The following is a 14,583-nucleotide window of genomic DNA, read 5'->3' on the forward strand; positions in this document are numbered from 1 at the left end:
GAAAGTTGCTCAGTGGTGATGGGTTTCATAGGTGTCTGGGTAAGGACTGCCTCTCTGTAGCACGGAGGCATTAAACCTGGTCTAAGGAAATGTCAGCTCCAGTTGCTGTGAACAGCAGAATTAGAATTTGAATAAAAGCAACGATGGGCCTCTGTTGTGATTTCTATTTGACGCTGATTTATAATCTGAGCAGAGCGTTTCAGCTCAAACTAGGTTGAGTTATGCGTAGACAAAAACACATTTTAAGTGGTTATTTTTGTGTATATATGGTTTTAATATTTTTTTCTGTCTTGCATGTGGAAAAAAAATGTTTGGTTAGATAAATTATGTGTGAAAGATGGGGTAGAAATTTAATGGAAGAATACAGTTTTCTAGGATTTAATAACTGATGGGAATAAAATCTGTACCAGCAAGTGGATGGTGAGCTGAAAATAGCTTAACTACAGAGCTGAAAGCGTGTGTTGAATACAGCATGGTAACAGTAATTATAGATGGATCTTCGTAATGACGTATGCAATGCCAGCTTCGTTTATTATTCCTTTACTTTCGTATAATTACTTGATAAACCGAATGTCAAATCAGACGTTATGAAGTGACTACTTTAATGCGAAGGATAACGAGATTTCTTGGAAATGTAAACGGTTTGAGTATTTTTTACTTCAGTGTTCAACAAAATGCATTACCTTGGGGCTTTTGACCAGCCCTGCCCTTATGTTAACAGGAAGGCCTAGGGAATCAGGTAAAAAACGGAAACGAAAAAAGTTAAAACCAACATAAAACCTACTGGAACTATTTGATATTCAGGTAGGACTATATGCTGAACACCCTAATAGCACAAGTACTGGAAAACTTAATCAAATACCATCACTTCAACTTAATCACTGTTCAAAATCTTGACACTTGCTACCTCAAGGCTGCAAAGAGATTAGATTTGATTGGCTTTGATAATTCTACCTGCTGGTATTTTTCCTTTAAGCTCCACATCACCATCAGCATCTTACATTCTTGAGCTACTTCCTTTTCTTGCCTTTTTTTTTTTTTTTTCCATTTTTATTTTTTTTTGGAGGGTGCTAATACTTCAGCTTCTGAAATCTCAAGTTCCATCACCTCTGCTTTTGTTTCATTATTATTGATTTCTGAGGTCAAACATCACATAATAATGCATGAATGAATTGCCAGGTTACAAATTGTTGCGTTCCCATCATTGTCTATAAAACATTGAGTGTATGTATGTAGTTAAATATTATTCTTTGCATGGCCATCAAACCCTTGTTTTGGCATGAACTGGGATTGATTGTACATGCCCCTGAGGAGGAAGATGCTTAGAAATGCCACTTTTGTGTTGCAAGGCCCTGTGTTACTTACAGCACAAAATTAAGATCTTTTTTTTTTTTTTTTTGCTCTGTTCAGTCTCAGTAGGATGATAACAGTCAGTCATCAAAATTCATGAGTTTTTCAGCATAGTGAAAAACTAACACCCTCTCAATGCAAAAAATGCCTGAAATCTGATGGGCAGCGTATTAGCAGTGTATGATGATGAGATATACATTCCAAATTGAATACGGAGTTTTCATTTCTTAATGACTTGAAATGATGCAAATGGCAGCACTTGCATTTGGTCCTAGCGTTTGGAGTGGGAATGATCTGGATTTTGCAGTGTATGTACCTAATGCCCTTATGATGGTGAACTGAACTTCAAACACCTCTTTTTGCACGTAAACTCCCAGTGGCAGTTTTCGTTTTTACTGATGTGTCTTTTCTAAAGAATGCTAAACTTGATATCCTGTTTCAGATTAACAGGTATTTATTGGGAGTAGTATGATAGAAGCAAAGATTTTCTAAAATTCAACCTTAAAAGTGCGCATGTAAACTCAATCAGAGCAGCATTTAGAGCTTCTTGCCCCAGGTTAGTGACTCTTCATGCAGAACAGCTTATTTTTTTTTTTAATTTTTAAGTCATCTACTTTGAGGATAGGACCTTTGATTCTAATCATAGAGTTATTGTATCTTTTTTCTCTCCTGCAGATGTAAGGTGAAAATAAGCTAGAAAAAAAACTTCTCTCTGGGACATGGATGTACATGGTTTGTTACATTCCTGAACCTACTATGTATGGTGCTTATTGACTGTATACTTTATTTGTTCTCCTGTGTGGAAAAAAAAAAAAAAAAAAAAACTGGCTCAAAAGAACACTTAATGAGAACAAAGAGACAATGTACATTTGTTTAATGTGACATCAAAGCAAGTATTGTAGCACTCTGTGAAACAATAGGAAGCTTCCCTGTCCAAAAAAGAAAAAAAAAAAAAGAGAAAAAAACAGAAAAGAAAAAAGACAGTTGAATGAATGAATGGAGGATACCAAAAGTACCCAAAAACATGACAAAAATCTGAGTGAATAGTGGATTTCTGTCAGAGCAGTCAACGGTGCTTTACGTCAAGAAATGTGCCTGCGTTCTTGATGAAGATGGATGGACACTGATGGACTTCAGGCACAAAAAAAGCAGGAATGTATGAAATGATCAAATGCCACGCAAACACTATAGAACAATACATCCTTGCTTGGTGGTGTTTTAAAAGTCTATACAAAAAAGAAAAAAAAAAAAAACCTTCTGGGGAGCCTTAAGTGGATTTTTTTTTTTTTTTTTTTTTTTTTTTTTACACCATAAAGTGATTATTAAGTTTTCTTTTTACTCTTTGCCTAGCTTTTTATTATCTCTTGGACTACATTTGCCAATAACACATATAAAAGACTGGTATAACAATAAGAACACAAAACATTGCGGTATTTCTCCTAGTGGGATGCAAACTAATGAGATGTATTAAAATAAAAGTGGTATACCTATGCATAATTTTCTAGACGTTTCTTGGTTTATGTTCCCCAACCTCCCCCGTAATTTAAAGCATTACGTGAAAAGGAACAAAGAGGAAAGAAAAGAGAGACATGCGTAAACAAATCATAGGATATCCATGCAAAAATCCTTTTTTTTTTTTCCTTTAAGACTTATGCCAGTTGCCTACTAGTGATATTGTGTTAGCAATTGTCATTCTTATCAGTATACAGATACTTTTATTTCACATGTTGGAGCTGTGTGAAATGTACAAGTTCTTGTATCTGCATTGTACAATGTCATGGTGGCATGGGAACTACCTTGCTGCAAATATTTGAACAAAACCTAAAATTCTTTATTTTTGGTAAAATGTTATGCTTTATGTGTATTCAACAGAAATATGTGTTTTTGTAAAGGTGAAGTTTGTATTTTTATCTAAAAATTAACAGTTTTATATACCTGAGAAAGCCTGCTATGTTTTCTTGAACCAAAAAAAAAAAAAAAAGAAAAAAAAAAAAAGAAAAAAAGAAGAAAAAAAAAAAGCATTTTGTGGTCATATTTTTGTAGTAGAATAGCCCAAATAACATCAAAATCTATTTTAATTATAGCAGGGCAGATAAAATAGTCTGGCACAAGCCCCTCTATTTTCAAAGTGCCAAAGGATTATGTGTTGAGCTCCCCCTGGATTGCAGTGGGAGCCACATGGCTAAATCCTGCTTTACTGCTTTGGAAATTCAGGGCTGTGCCAGATATGACATGGCTACTTGCTGGGCCAAAATCACTGCCCCACCCCAGTAGTTTGGATTATGCACCCTTTGTTTTATTTGGGTTATCTCATTGGATATGTAAAATGAACTACTGGATTCTTTTCTTTGTGAAACATCGGCAAAGAGATGAAAGAGTTTTCTCCTCTTAGTTTGGAATGAGAAAGAGTTTGTCTTGAGACAGCGTTTCCACTCAAATAAAAAATACCTTCAAGTGTGAGTGAGCTGCAGAACCTTAAAACAGCAAAAGAGAGAGTTTTAACCTTTCCATTTCTTTAAGTATAGTTCAGCCATCCCCCCATTCCTGTAGCTATGTCCACTTTCAACCAGACAAAGCAATGTTAGCTAACAGGCATTATTGGTTTCAGATGCTAATGCAGAGATAGTTCGTCACCGTTCTATTTTGTGGTCATTTTCCCAGTGTATTTGTTGAGCACCAAAACTGGAAATACATTTAACTAAGATTGTCTGTGCTTGTTTTCCACTAAGTGTACTGTTCACAATGTTATGCACATGAATGTATGTGTCTGCGTTTAAAGAAGTGTATAAAATGTAATTTATATATTTATGTTTCAGTGGGATGCCAATAATGTTGCTCCGTTCCTTTTTTGTTTTCTTTTCTTTTTTTTTTTTTTTGTCTGAAAGATATCTAATGAAAAAGAAATCATATATCCATTAAAATCATGTAGATGAAAAGCATTATGTGACCCACTCAGACACTGTGCAGGTATGAAAGGATGTCGAAGTCACTTAAGTGGAATAATTTGCAAAGAAACCTTTTGGAGAGTCCTACGGTCACACTGGCAGAAGAGGTTGCATTGAAACGTGAGGGCCAGATTCCCTGGAGTAACTCCATTGACTATAATGGAGCTCTGCTGATTTACACCATCAGTGAGTCTGGCCTGTGTTAAGTTCTCGGGAAGAAAGCAAGCTCAGAGGCATGCGTTTTGCTGGTGCCAGCAAATAAGTGTGTTATGCCAAATTCAGCAAACCGGGAGAGAATGAAGACTGAATGGAGTCTTTTCCAGTAGTCGTTTGTGTGAGGCTTGTAGTGTCGAGTTAATTTTGTTACCAGGAATGAAACGCACATGAGCCTTTGCTCTCAAGCACAATGTTTATATGGCATGCAGCAGATAACACAAAAATCTCAGGGCTATATTCTCAGCTAGTATAAATTGGCAAATGTTTTTTACTTCAGCCGCCCCTAAGCTAATTTACATCAGATGAGGATCCAGTCCACAGTTCTAAAGCATGAGGAGCAGTGTCGTGACACACGTGCCCTGTGCTGTCGCCCGGCTGAGATATTACCCGGAGCTTGTGAGCATCGCAGGCCGTGCTGTTGGGCCTTCTGTGAGCTGGCAGATAACAACCAGAAGGAAAACAGTAACTGTAAAGGTTGTGACACAGGAGACATCGATTCAAAGTTAAGTTGGACATTTCAGGGGCCATATCCTCAGCTGGTGTAAATCACCGTTGCTCCGTTGCCTGCAATGGAGCGGTACCAGCTTACACCACTTGAGGGGCTGGTCCTTCATTCTTGCTCATCCCTTTCACTCCTCGGTCCTGCAGGGATCTCAGATTGTCGTGTACTGTTAATGTAATCCTGTGTTCTCTAATACTTAAGCACAATAAGTGAATATAAGAATGAGTGTCAGACTTAACTTTGAATGTCCGAGCTCTGAAATGGTTTGTTTCACCATTGTGGCTGTAAATTAAACAGTTCTCTGTGCATCTGTGAATGCCGTGTCATACCTTCTTCCCATGTCTGTTGGAGTTGGACTCTGCCTGGGCTTCTGAAGTGCAGCACTTGGAGCGACAGAGGGAAGGGTGTGAGCAGTTGGAGCCGCCAGATACGTGATTGATAAGTGCTGTTTGTGGGGTGGGGTGCCAGCAGGGTGCTTAAGGAGGGACCCGAAGGTGGTAGTTGTTAGAAATCCCGTTCCCATGCCGTACTTCCATGCCTTGTTGTTTTTGTCCTTGCACAAACTAGGTGGAGGTTTGGGGGCAAAATGTTCTGTTTACATTCTGCAGTTGCTTCACCTGTCCGGAGATTCAGAGGTTGTTGGTCTGATGTTATCCTTTATGCGGTCTTTTCTGATCAAAAAGCATATGTGGAGGGAAGTGTCTGAATACACCTCATCATACGGTGCATGACTGCTGATTCTCTATTTAGTCAGTCTTTTGCATTTAATTCTGTGCTCCAACTTTTGGAGCTGTCCTTCAGTTGTTATTGAGTGAAATCAAAGATGATGTGCCAGTTTTCCTTCCTCTTCTGCCATCTTTCGTCCTACTTGGCATCTGCTTTGTTAGCACATGGTGACTACAGGCAGTTGCTCCTCTCCAGCCCTGGAGGTTCCTAGGCAGCTCCAGATCTTCTCTGTCTTTGAGCTCAGGCCTTTTATTCTACTTGGAACAGCATCTCATGCATCTCCTCCCTCCAGTGGGCTGCAGCATTCCAGCAATGAGGTTCTCTTGGCTGTCGTCCTCAGGTCCATATTTGCCTTCTGTGGGCTGTTTTCCAGCTCCTCTCTGCCTGACTTTCCCATCTCTCTGTTCCTCTCAGAAATAATTTTCCCTTCCTTGATTCTTTCTCATCACATATCTCTTTGCTCTGCCTCTGCCTGAGAGAACAGTCTTTGATCTGTTTATCTTGAAATCAATTGCTTTATCTAGGCATGTGCCCTGAGATCCTGTCTCCCAGGCTTACAAGCCTGTAACTGACCACACACGTGAAAAACAAATGCTCTTATATAGACACGTGTTTATGGAGAGAAGAAGATTCATCTTTGCATGTGGCAAAATAGTGCTGAAGGCTCCCTTAGAAGCTCTGTCCAATTACAGTAACACTGTACCTCTGGGATAGTGGAGTTGAAGCTCTTCAGACATCTGACAGCTCAATTAAACTCAGTATTCCTATGTATAATTTAATTTGGAAGTGCACCCAAAAGCAAAGATGAAGTTGCAAAGCTACATCAGATTTGCATGCTCATATTTGACTGTAAAGTGGAGGAAATAATGTTTATAAGCCCCTTCCATGGCTTTGAAACTCTCACCCTGAGTATTGATCTGGCCCTCTCTTGGGCTGAAAGTTTTCGTTGCTTTCAAACCTAAGCAAAGCAGAGGTACCTATTTGTTTTCAAGGAATTTGTTCTCTTGGTGTTTCCAACTCCACTGCTTCTAGAAAAGCAAATCTTAGAAACATAAAAATTGTTGGAACCAATGAGGTTCCCACTTACATGTGCTTTAATTTAACGTGGAAGAGAAAAGCTTGTTAGTGCTTTATTCCCCACAATTGAGCCTATAAGTATATCTATATATATAAATATTTAAATTTAAGTAATTGCTGTGTGTTTTCCCACATGTTAATAGAAGGTATTAGTCGTGTCACAGCTTTCCTATGCTGCTCTTTGCTGTAGAGTCTCTATGTGGCATAGCCTTGAATGGGTTTGTACTCATCCCACTGAAATAAAGAACTATTGTTATCCCATTTTAGGCGAGACCGAGGCATGGAGACGTGACTGTGCAAGGTCACACAGCAAGGCTATGGCAGAACCAGGGATAGGACTCAGATCTGAGTGCTCATCCAGTGCCCTAAATCACACGACCATCTTTCCTTTCCAAGAATGAATCCTTGCACCCTTAGAGATAAATACTGAAAAGATTGAGGGTAAGTCATTTTGCCTAATTATTGTGCATTGGATACATGATCCAAAAACTGCCATATCAAAGAATGTGGTGAGTGATGAAAATCCAGCTTTCTGCCCATGCAGTTATGCAGCCTTTTATGCTATCATGAGCTAGTCATTTCCTGCATCTCTAAGGAGCCAACCTTTTGTGACTCTGTAATGAAAGTTATGCACATAGAACAAATTAAGAGTCTGATTTTATGGGAATTTGTGAAAATTCAGTAGACAATTTTTCATTGTCCTTCCCCTCACTTCATTGTAATTCCTTCCTTTTATGGTGTGGGTAGCATTTCCTAAGGGAGCTGTTTTTATCATAGGCCCAATCCTGAATTCTTTTCCCAGGCCCTAACGTGGAAAAGCACTTCAAGAGGTGCTTGTGTTTACCCTTCTTCAAACCAGTGCCTGAGCCTGTGACTTGGGAGAAATATTCCACTGATTTCAGGCAAATGGAGCACAGTTGGTGTCTATTACCCTTTTTCTGACACAGGATCCCAGTTGGGAGTTCTTGTCCTTAGAGTGTTGAAGTACGTTGTAGGTAACCCCAAATATGAAGTAACAAGAATAGAACACGCAGCTGGATTCCCCCCTGTTCTGCTCCTGTGCAGGTTGCCATTTTGCCTTGTTTGTTCTTTTTTTTTGAAAAACTGCTTTTCTGGCAGGACTGGGTTCAGGTCTGCAGTTACTAATGCCAGCAATTCCCATTTAAGATGGAACCTCAGAGAGCATAATTTGAAAACTCACCATCATATCCATAACAGACACATTTAAGATGAGAAAAAATAATGAGTTAAAATTTCATGTGAAATGCGGTACTTTTTATTTTAAGAAAAGAATTAGAAAAGAAAGTGAACAAAACCAGAAGACTGATCATTCATTTTTCAGTTCTGGAATGTCACCTATCAGTCATTCTAATTATTTGCTGCATCAGGCCAAATTATGTGCTGAAGTAGCTCAGAATCACCACAACACATAAAAGTTATGGCTGGTTCTCGTTGAACTGCTACCTATTATTATGGCATATGACTGTAAGGTGGGGCCTGCAATCACAGCTGTAAATCAAAGAACGAGTCATAGGTTAGGTAGTGTTTTCCTTGGATATTGTCTCTAAGTTTGTCGTCTGTATGTTAGTTTCTCAAGTGATGTTCGATGAGCTGTTCAGTTAGGTGTGAAGTCAAGAATACGTCGTTCCCTGAGAGCTGCATGCTCATCTTTCCAAAATGAGGCCTGTTTTGGCCTCTATAAGGTACCTTTGACCATCTGTAATAAAGGCATCTGTTTTATTGTCCATCTTTGAAACCGAGAGTGGCTGTTAAGATCAGGTGTGCGAAGAATAGAAACACAGATGCAGATGGATCCACAGCACTTGAAATCCCATGGAAATCTAAAAAAAAATGAATTGATTCTTGAGAACAATCAGAAATGAGCAGAAATAAAAAACATTTTAGACACTTGAAAAGCCCACCCCTGCTTATTTGGCAGGTGAAAAATGAATCCAGGAAATCTACTGTGTATAATGATCATTCAGCAACAGAGTAGGTGTTGATGGAAAATGTTTATGCTTAAATCTTTCAGCAGTTAATGATCATCTTTACAGACCATAATACTCGAATACTTCACTTATCGATACATCAGGGCTTGGATGGACTTTGAGTCATATGAAAATGAGACACTCCTCAGGCCAATGGTAGCAGCATGTTCTAGTAACTGATCAACCAATTGCATAACTACCTTGCAGAAATAGATGCAACTCCACTGACTTCACTGGGAATGACAGTTACCTGAGAGCTGACCCGAAACTCTCGGCGTGGAGCAGATAATGGTTTCTTATTTTGCAGTTTAGTGTTGTTATAAAAATAGACTCATTTCCTGGAGCAGTTAAAACAAGAAAATATGGAAGAGCAATTTCCCACAGAGATTCATCCACCCTGGAATTTGCTGAGGTCCCCGGATGCAAACATGTGCTGATAGAAAACATAAAACAGCAACTTTGTTTAGGGAAGCCTCTGACCTGTCAAAAATGCAAAGCATTCATTACCAGACTTTTCCTTGGCAATTAGTGGGTAGAATTACTCACACAAATTGTTTTGTTTGCTCACGAGGGGAGAAGCAAGACATAAATTCAAGATATCCCCCATTTGACCACAAGAAAGAAGACTCTGTTCAGAGGGGGCTGCGGGTGAAGTGCTGAGTGGCCTCAGCTCCCTTTGGGGATGAACTCAAACTTGTAGCCCTCACTGGCGGATCCAGAGCCCTCCAAAGTTGCTGGATGCCCCCTGCTGTGATTTTTTTCAGCAGTCTCAGGGATTTGCACATCTGATTCTATTTCTTTTTTTTTCAAGACTTTCAGTAAACCTCAAGTGGTTCCAAAATCCCTCTGTCTCTGTTCTGCAGAGGCTAATTCTGACCCAGGGATGTTGTGTTGAATGTTGCCTTCCTTCCCTAGGTAGTTACACTCAAACCTCAGCTTTGTTTTCTGCTGTTAGGTGAAAATGTTCTCCAGCAGTGACTGTTCAAGTAGCTGTCATATGCTCCATTCGCAGCTGGAATCAGCCTGACATTTCACATGGGATGTCCTCCTAATTCCAGGCATGCTTCACCTTTTCCTTTGCGCCCTGCTTTTATCTGTCTATCCATATAAAGGTGATGCTGGATGAAGCTGAAGACCAAGGGAGTTGTAAGAGGGCAGATATTCTGCCCTGAGCTCTGCTCTGCTGGAGCCCAGTGCCCAGCTGTGCTCTGCTGTGTGGGGCCAGGGAAGGAGGGAGAGATGCTACAACACTTCAAGGAAGCCAAGATATGCCTTCTCATCCTCCAGTCATCCTTCCTAAAGATGCAATCCTCCCTGGCTGTCGTCAAGCCCTGCAATTTCCCTCTTCTCCTCTTGTCCAGAGGGCTTGTGTTTCCCTGATGCTGACATATCCCTCATGCAGGGGAGCGTCTCACACTGCACAAAATGGCTGAGGAGAGTGGTGTCTGTTCAGTAGGATTCCTATGGAAATTGAGGCTCATGGACTTGGAAGAGAAGACTCTTCTTTGTCCTAAGTCACCCACAGTGAAATGAGCTGCTGAGAGTGAGCTGGCTCACTGGAGCCAGGCAGCTACTCAAATATGTCTTCAGGACCTGAATTCCTCCTTAACTACAATAGGTTTTCACATTAGAAGTGACAAAAGATAATCACAGAATAATAAAGGTTGGAAAAGACCTCTACGATCATCTAGTCCAACCATCAGCACCTCACCACCATGCCCACTAAGCCACCTGTAGCAGGCTGTGCGTGAGTCCCGCAGCCTGTGTATTTTACTGCTGGCCACAAATGCAGTCACACTGTCACTATGGAGGGATATCTCTTCTGTGCACTTCAGAATGGTTCACCTAGCAGCTTGTATCCATTGGTTGTGAAGATGCTGCTGACCAACACAAACTGTTGGGCTATGTGTGCCTATGTAATGGAGGCTCAGGGACCTCACAGCTGGAGCTGGCAAGTGCAAATGTTTCCCATTAGCTCCCTGCATTCCCCTTAGCTGTGATTCAGCAAGATGCTCGGTGGTAAAGCTGAACTTGAAGCACATGAGATGTTGCTTTGAAGTTACTCACACTTCAAGTTAGGCGTGATCTGAGCTGGCTTGCTTGCTGAGGCCCTGAGGAGCCTGCTGTGGTAACACAGCATAAGCCTGGTGTTTTCCTCTTGTGCACTGCCTGCAGTGATGCTAGTTTCAGCAGCAGGCTCTCAGAAGACTATTCCATAGCACTGAGAGAAATCAGAAATCTTTAACTATTCAGTAGCTTTCTAGCAGTAAACTGCTAGAGTAGAAAGCCCTTAGCAACAACTGCCTTTTCTGGGCCTCTGAGGACTCTTCCTTCCTTATTTTCTTCAGCGTTTCTTTTCTAAGGCAAGAGAAAAAAAAAATCTTAAAATAGTTCCTATTTTAAGGTGGGAAAAGGTGGGAAATTAAGCAGATCATATCATCTTGATTTCTTTATCTTGCTTAATGAAGGAGAAGTTTGCCAACAAAACAAGCATACATGAAGAACACTTTGAGCAACTTCAAAAGAGTTTGTAGGCTAGATCAGGAAAAGATAAAATCAGAAGTGGAAACTTCTAATACACTTTATAGCTCATTACTTACAGGAAATACATTGTCACATAAGATACTAATGAATTTTGCAGGGTGAAGTTTCCAAAAGAAAAAAAACAAGGTACCTTTTGTATCTTGGAAGAAGGGTCTTAGGTCACTAACTATGGTAGCCATGCAGTGGATGTTAACACTGTTCAAGGAAGGATTCTACCCCTAGGAAAAAGCTTTTGAAAGTTGTAAATGTGTGCGGTGTTGAATTTCTGTAGCAGCTTCCTGAACTAGCTGCTGAAATGAGATAAAGGGAATGGTAGAGGTCTGTGTTGCTTTCAGCTGTCTTGTTCTACAACACAGAAAGCAGAATGCTGCATTGCATACATCCAGCTGCAGGGAGGACAGCAGGATCACATCTGTATGTGTAAGGATGAACAGGTTATGTTGTGCTGATGCTTTCTATCAGGCAGTGATGCCAGCAAAGTCAGGGAAGAAGCATGGATACTCAGATTTAATGCATCAGTGGTACTTGCCTGAAAAATTAGTACTTGCCAGATTCTTAACTAACTCAATTGAAGAAGCAATGCTGAAATCCTGTTTCTGGACAAGAGCCTGAATCCCAAGCTAATAGATTTGCTGCTAGTGAGTTGATGCTCCTCTAGGCCTCAGAGGTATTGTGGAACAGAAATATTTCCTATCTTTATGGACTACTCGGCGGTCCTCTGGATGATAAATCCTCCTGGTGTAAACAAGCCCCTCACTGGTGACCAGAGAGCTGAGGGGTTGTACCCCTGGCTCACCTCATGGTTTCCAGTGCAGATGTGCTGTCACAACTTGAGCTCTTGTAGTTTTTCTTAAATACAACAAGATACTTACATATGAGCTTAGTTGCTCTTTCTGTCCTTAGGCACTGAGATGCCCCTAGACTTGCAGCCACTGGAAGGCTGTCTTACTGAAAATCAAGAGACAATGGCCCTTGTGGAAATTTCTGCTCATGCTTGAGAGTGAGATTTGGGTCCCTAGGTCATAGAGATGCTTTTGCAAATATTCTATCTGTCCTTCCATTCCTCTGTAGATCAACCTGCTTGGCCTGAACTGAAAGTGTAAATAACAACCAGCTGAAGGATGGTCTGCTTGCTTCCTTTTGAGTGTTTCCCTTACTGAGTGCTTGAGGTCACATAGCAGGTGCTACGAGCTTAGGGACCTGCCGTCTGGAGCCTTTTTTAAGATGCTGACTAACTCCTCATTAACGAGCCATTAAATGAGCTGGTCAGCAGTAACCACACAGGCCAGGCTTCAGGAGAATATTGCTGGGATCCAAGATGGCTCTGTCCATGTGCTGGCTGGGGATGAAGGGCTGGAAAACTGTGTGGTGGAGGAGACTATTAATGTGATTTTCCACAACTTTCCTTGCAGCTGCATTTTTGAGGAGGGAGAGCGAGATGGCTAGGCTTGCAGTAACACGTTGTGTCGTCATAAATGCTACAGCCACCATCTGTTTCCAGCCCACGACTTGAAAGAAAACTGAGCAGTAATCTCGTAATTCACATGAGCGTTTTACACTTGTGAACCCTTCCCAACCTTTGTCTAATAACGAGGGGAGTGCATGGTGCTAAGGTTTGTATTTTTCCTGCGTGTATTAGTGTTTATTTGTATGTCTCTTTCTGTATATTTTATTTTATTTTGTTCCACGGTCCCATTAAAAAAAAAAAAAAAGTTATCTGGAAGGAAAATCAGACCAGTTCCACAGTCAAAAGAAACGTAACGAAGGTGAAGTCCCAATTCCATTGACCTTGCTGGCAGAATTCTCCAGGAGGAGGTGCGTTTCACATTCCTGGCTGTGTCTGTCTTAGTTACGTGTTGATAAAAAGAAAGACATTAGAAAGTGAAGAGGCAGGTTGCCGAGCTGCCCTTTCCCTACAGAAACAGAACTGCTAGAATAGCTGGACATGCGCATTTTAAACCTGCACCATCAGATAGGATGGTAATGGTAGGTTGGATTTTAATGAAAACAAATTCTTCTGCTAATCTTGGCTCCGGGCTGGCCCTCCGTGGGATTAAGGATACCACCTGCTGTGCCAAAGTCCTGCTCAGGTTTGAGGCTGCTGGTGGGTGGGAAGAGCACAAACATCAGAGTGGCTGGTGAGCAATCACAGTCTGTCCTTTTGCAGTGCCCTCAGGAAAGGCAAAGATGATTTAGTTGATGGAAATAGTGCTCCTCTTCAGCCTGCAAAGCAAGGCTAACATCATTAAGGATTTCTTTTTGACTGTTCAGCAAAACCAAGGGCTGCTGTTTCTGTGGACCTCCTTTCGTCTTGGACCCAATTTGCACTCCTGCTCCTAGCACAGCCCAACGGCTGCGTAACTCCTGCACTCCTCTGGCCTTAGGAACGACGACTTCCATCATCTCAACGAGACTGCAGAGCAGTTTAAGGATGAAACGGCTTCTCATTTCATATACCCACTGCTGCTAGAACTGTAAATCTTTGTTGGACTGGGTTTATAGCAAGCTGCTGCTGCAAGCAAGTGAAATGCATTTTCTGTTGTCATATGTATGGTCAAACTGTTCAAAAAGTTGCCAAACACAGAACTGAGCTCCTGATGGAAAACCAATTCAATCTCTTTACATTTTATTGAAAAATAATAAATAACTCTTCAAGCCAGTGGGTCAATCGTGTAGATTTCTGTATCGTTTTCTTACAGGATAAAGCGGTCGGGAAGGCTACCTTATTTTTATTTTTTATCCAGACCAATTGGTTATGGACAGGGGGTGCTGAGAGCTGTCAGACTAACGGGACTCTCCCCACTTACTCCTCCCACCCTGCCAGGTTTGGTCCCTGCTGCCTCCCACCACTTTGCCCATAGGCCCATCTGAGGTGTCTGCCCGCACACGAGCTGCTCAGAGCCCTCTCCCTGCCATGTTCCCTGGTATCCTTGGAGGTACAAGCAGCTTTCCCAAGGCTGGTTTTCACATGAGAGGGGGCACACGAAGGGCAGTGGCAGGGAAGGTCTCCGAAATGAAATTCCCAGGAACAGGATTTGCACATTTTATGACTGGTCGGATAGAAATGCAATGGAGCTGAATTATTACTCCTTAATCCTGCTTTCTCACTTTCCTCCCAGCAGCCTCCTCCCCTCAATCTTAGGTAATACAGAAGCTTATAAACAAATCCCACTGCATGAAAAATAGCAAAGAGGGGGGAAAAAAGGACCTGGGTTAGGGCTGTGATGGATAGACA

The 14,583-nt window shown here is 41.2% G+C and overlaps 1 protein-coding gene across 9 annotated transcripts in view; it reads left to right on the forward strand.

The window, feature by feature from the left end:
* Window positions 1-14,006, forward strand: part of PDGFA (platelet derived growth factor subunit A) — a 33,566-nt gene extending 19,560 nt beyond the window's left edge. For 2 of the 9 annotated variants that reach the window (XR_016471541.1, XM_031606462.2), the window contains 2 exons: window positions 7,084-7,257; window positions 12,761-14,006. Coding sequence is in view for 4 of the 9 variants with exons in the window: in XM_031606462.2 (XP_031462322.1) it covers window positions 7,084-7,217 (134 nt within the window). In the remaining 5 variants the exon portion in view is untranslated. The other 7 variants (XR_016471537.1, XR_016471539.1, XR_016471538.1 and 4 more) reach the window with 7 other exon arrangements.
* The last annotated feature ends 577 nt before the right edge of the window (window positions 14,007-14,583 follow it).

This window comes from Phasianus colchicus, chromosome 16 (assembly GCF_987193195.1).
Source record: "Phasianus colchicus chromosome 16, bPhaCol1.hap1.1, whole genome shotgun sequence".
Classification (NCBI taxonomy): domain Eukaryota; kingdom Metazoa; phylum Chordata; class Aves; order Galliformes; family Phasianidae; genus Phasianus; species Phasianus colchicus.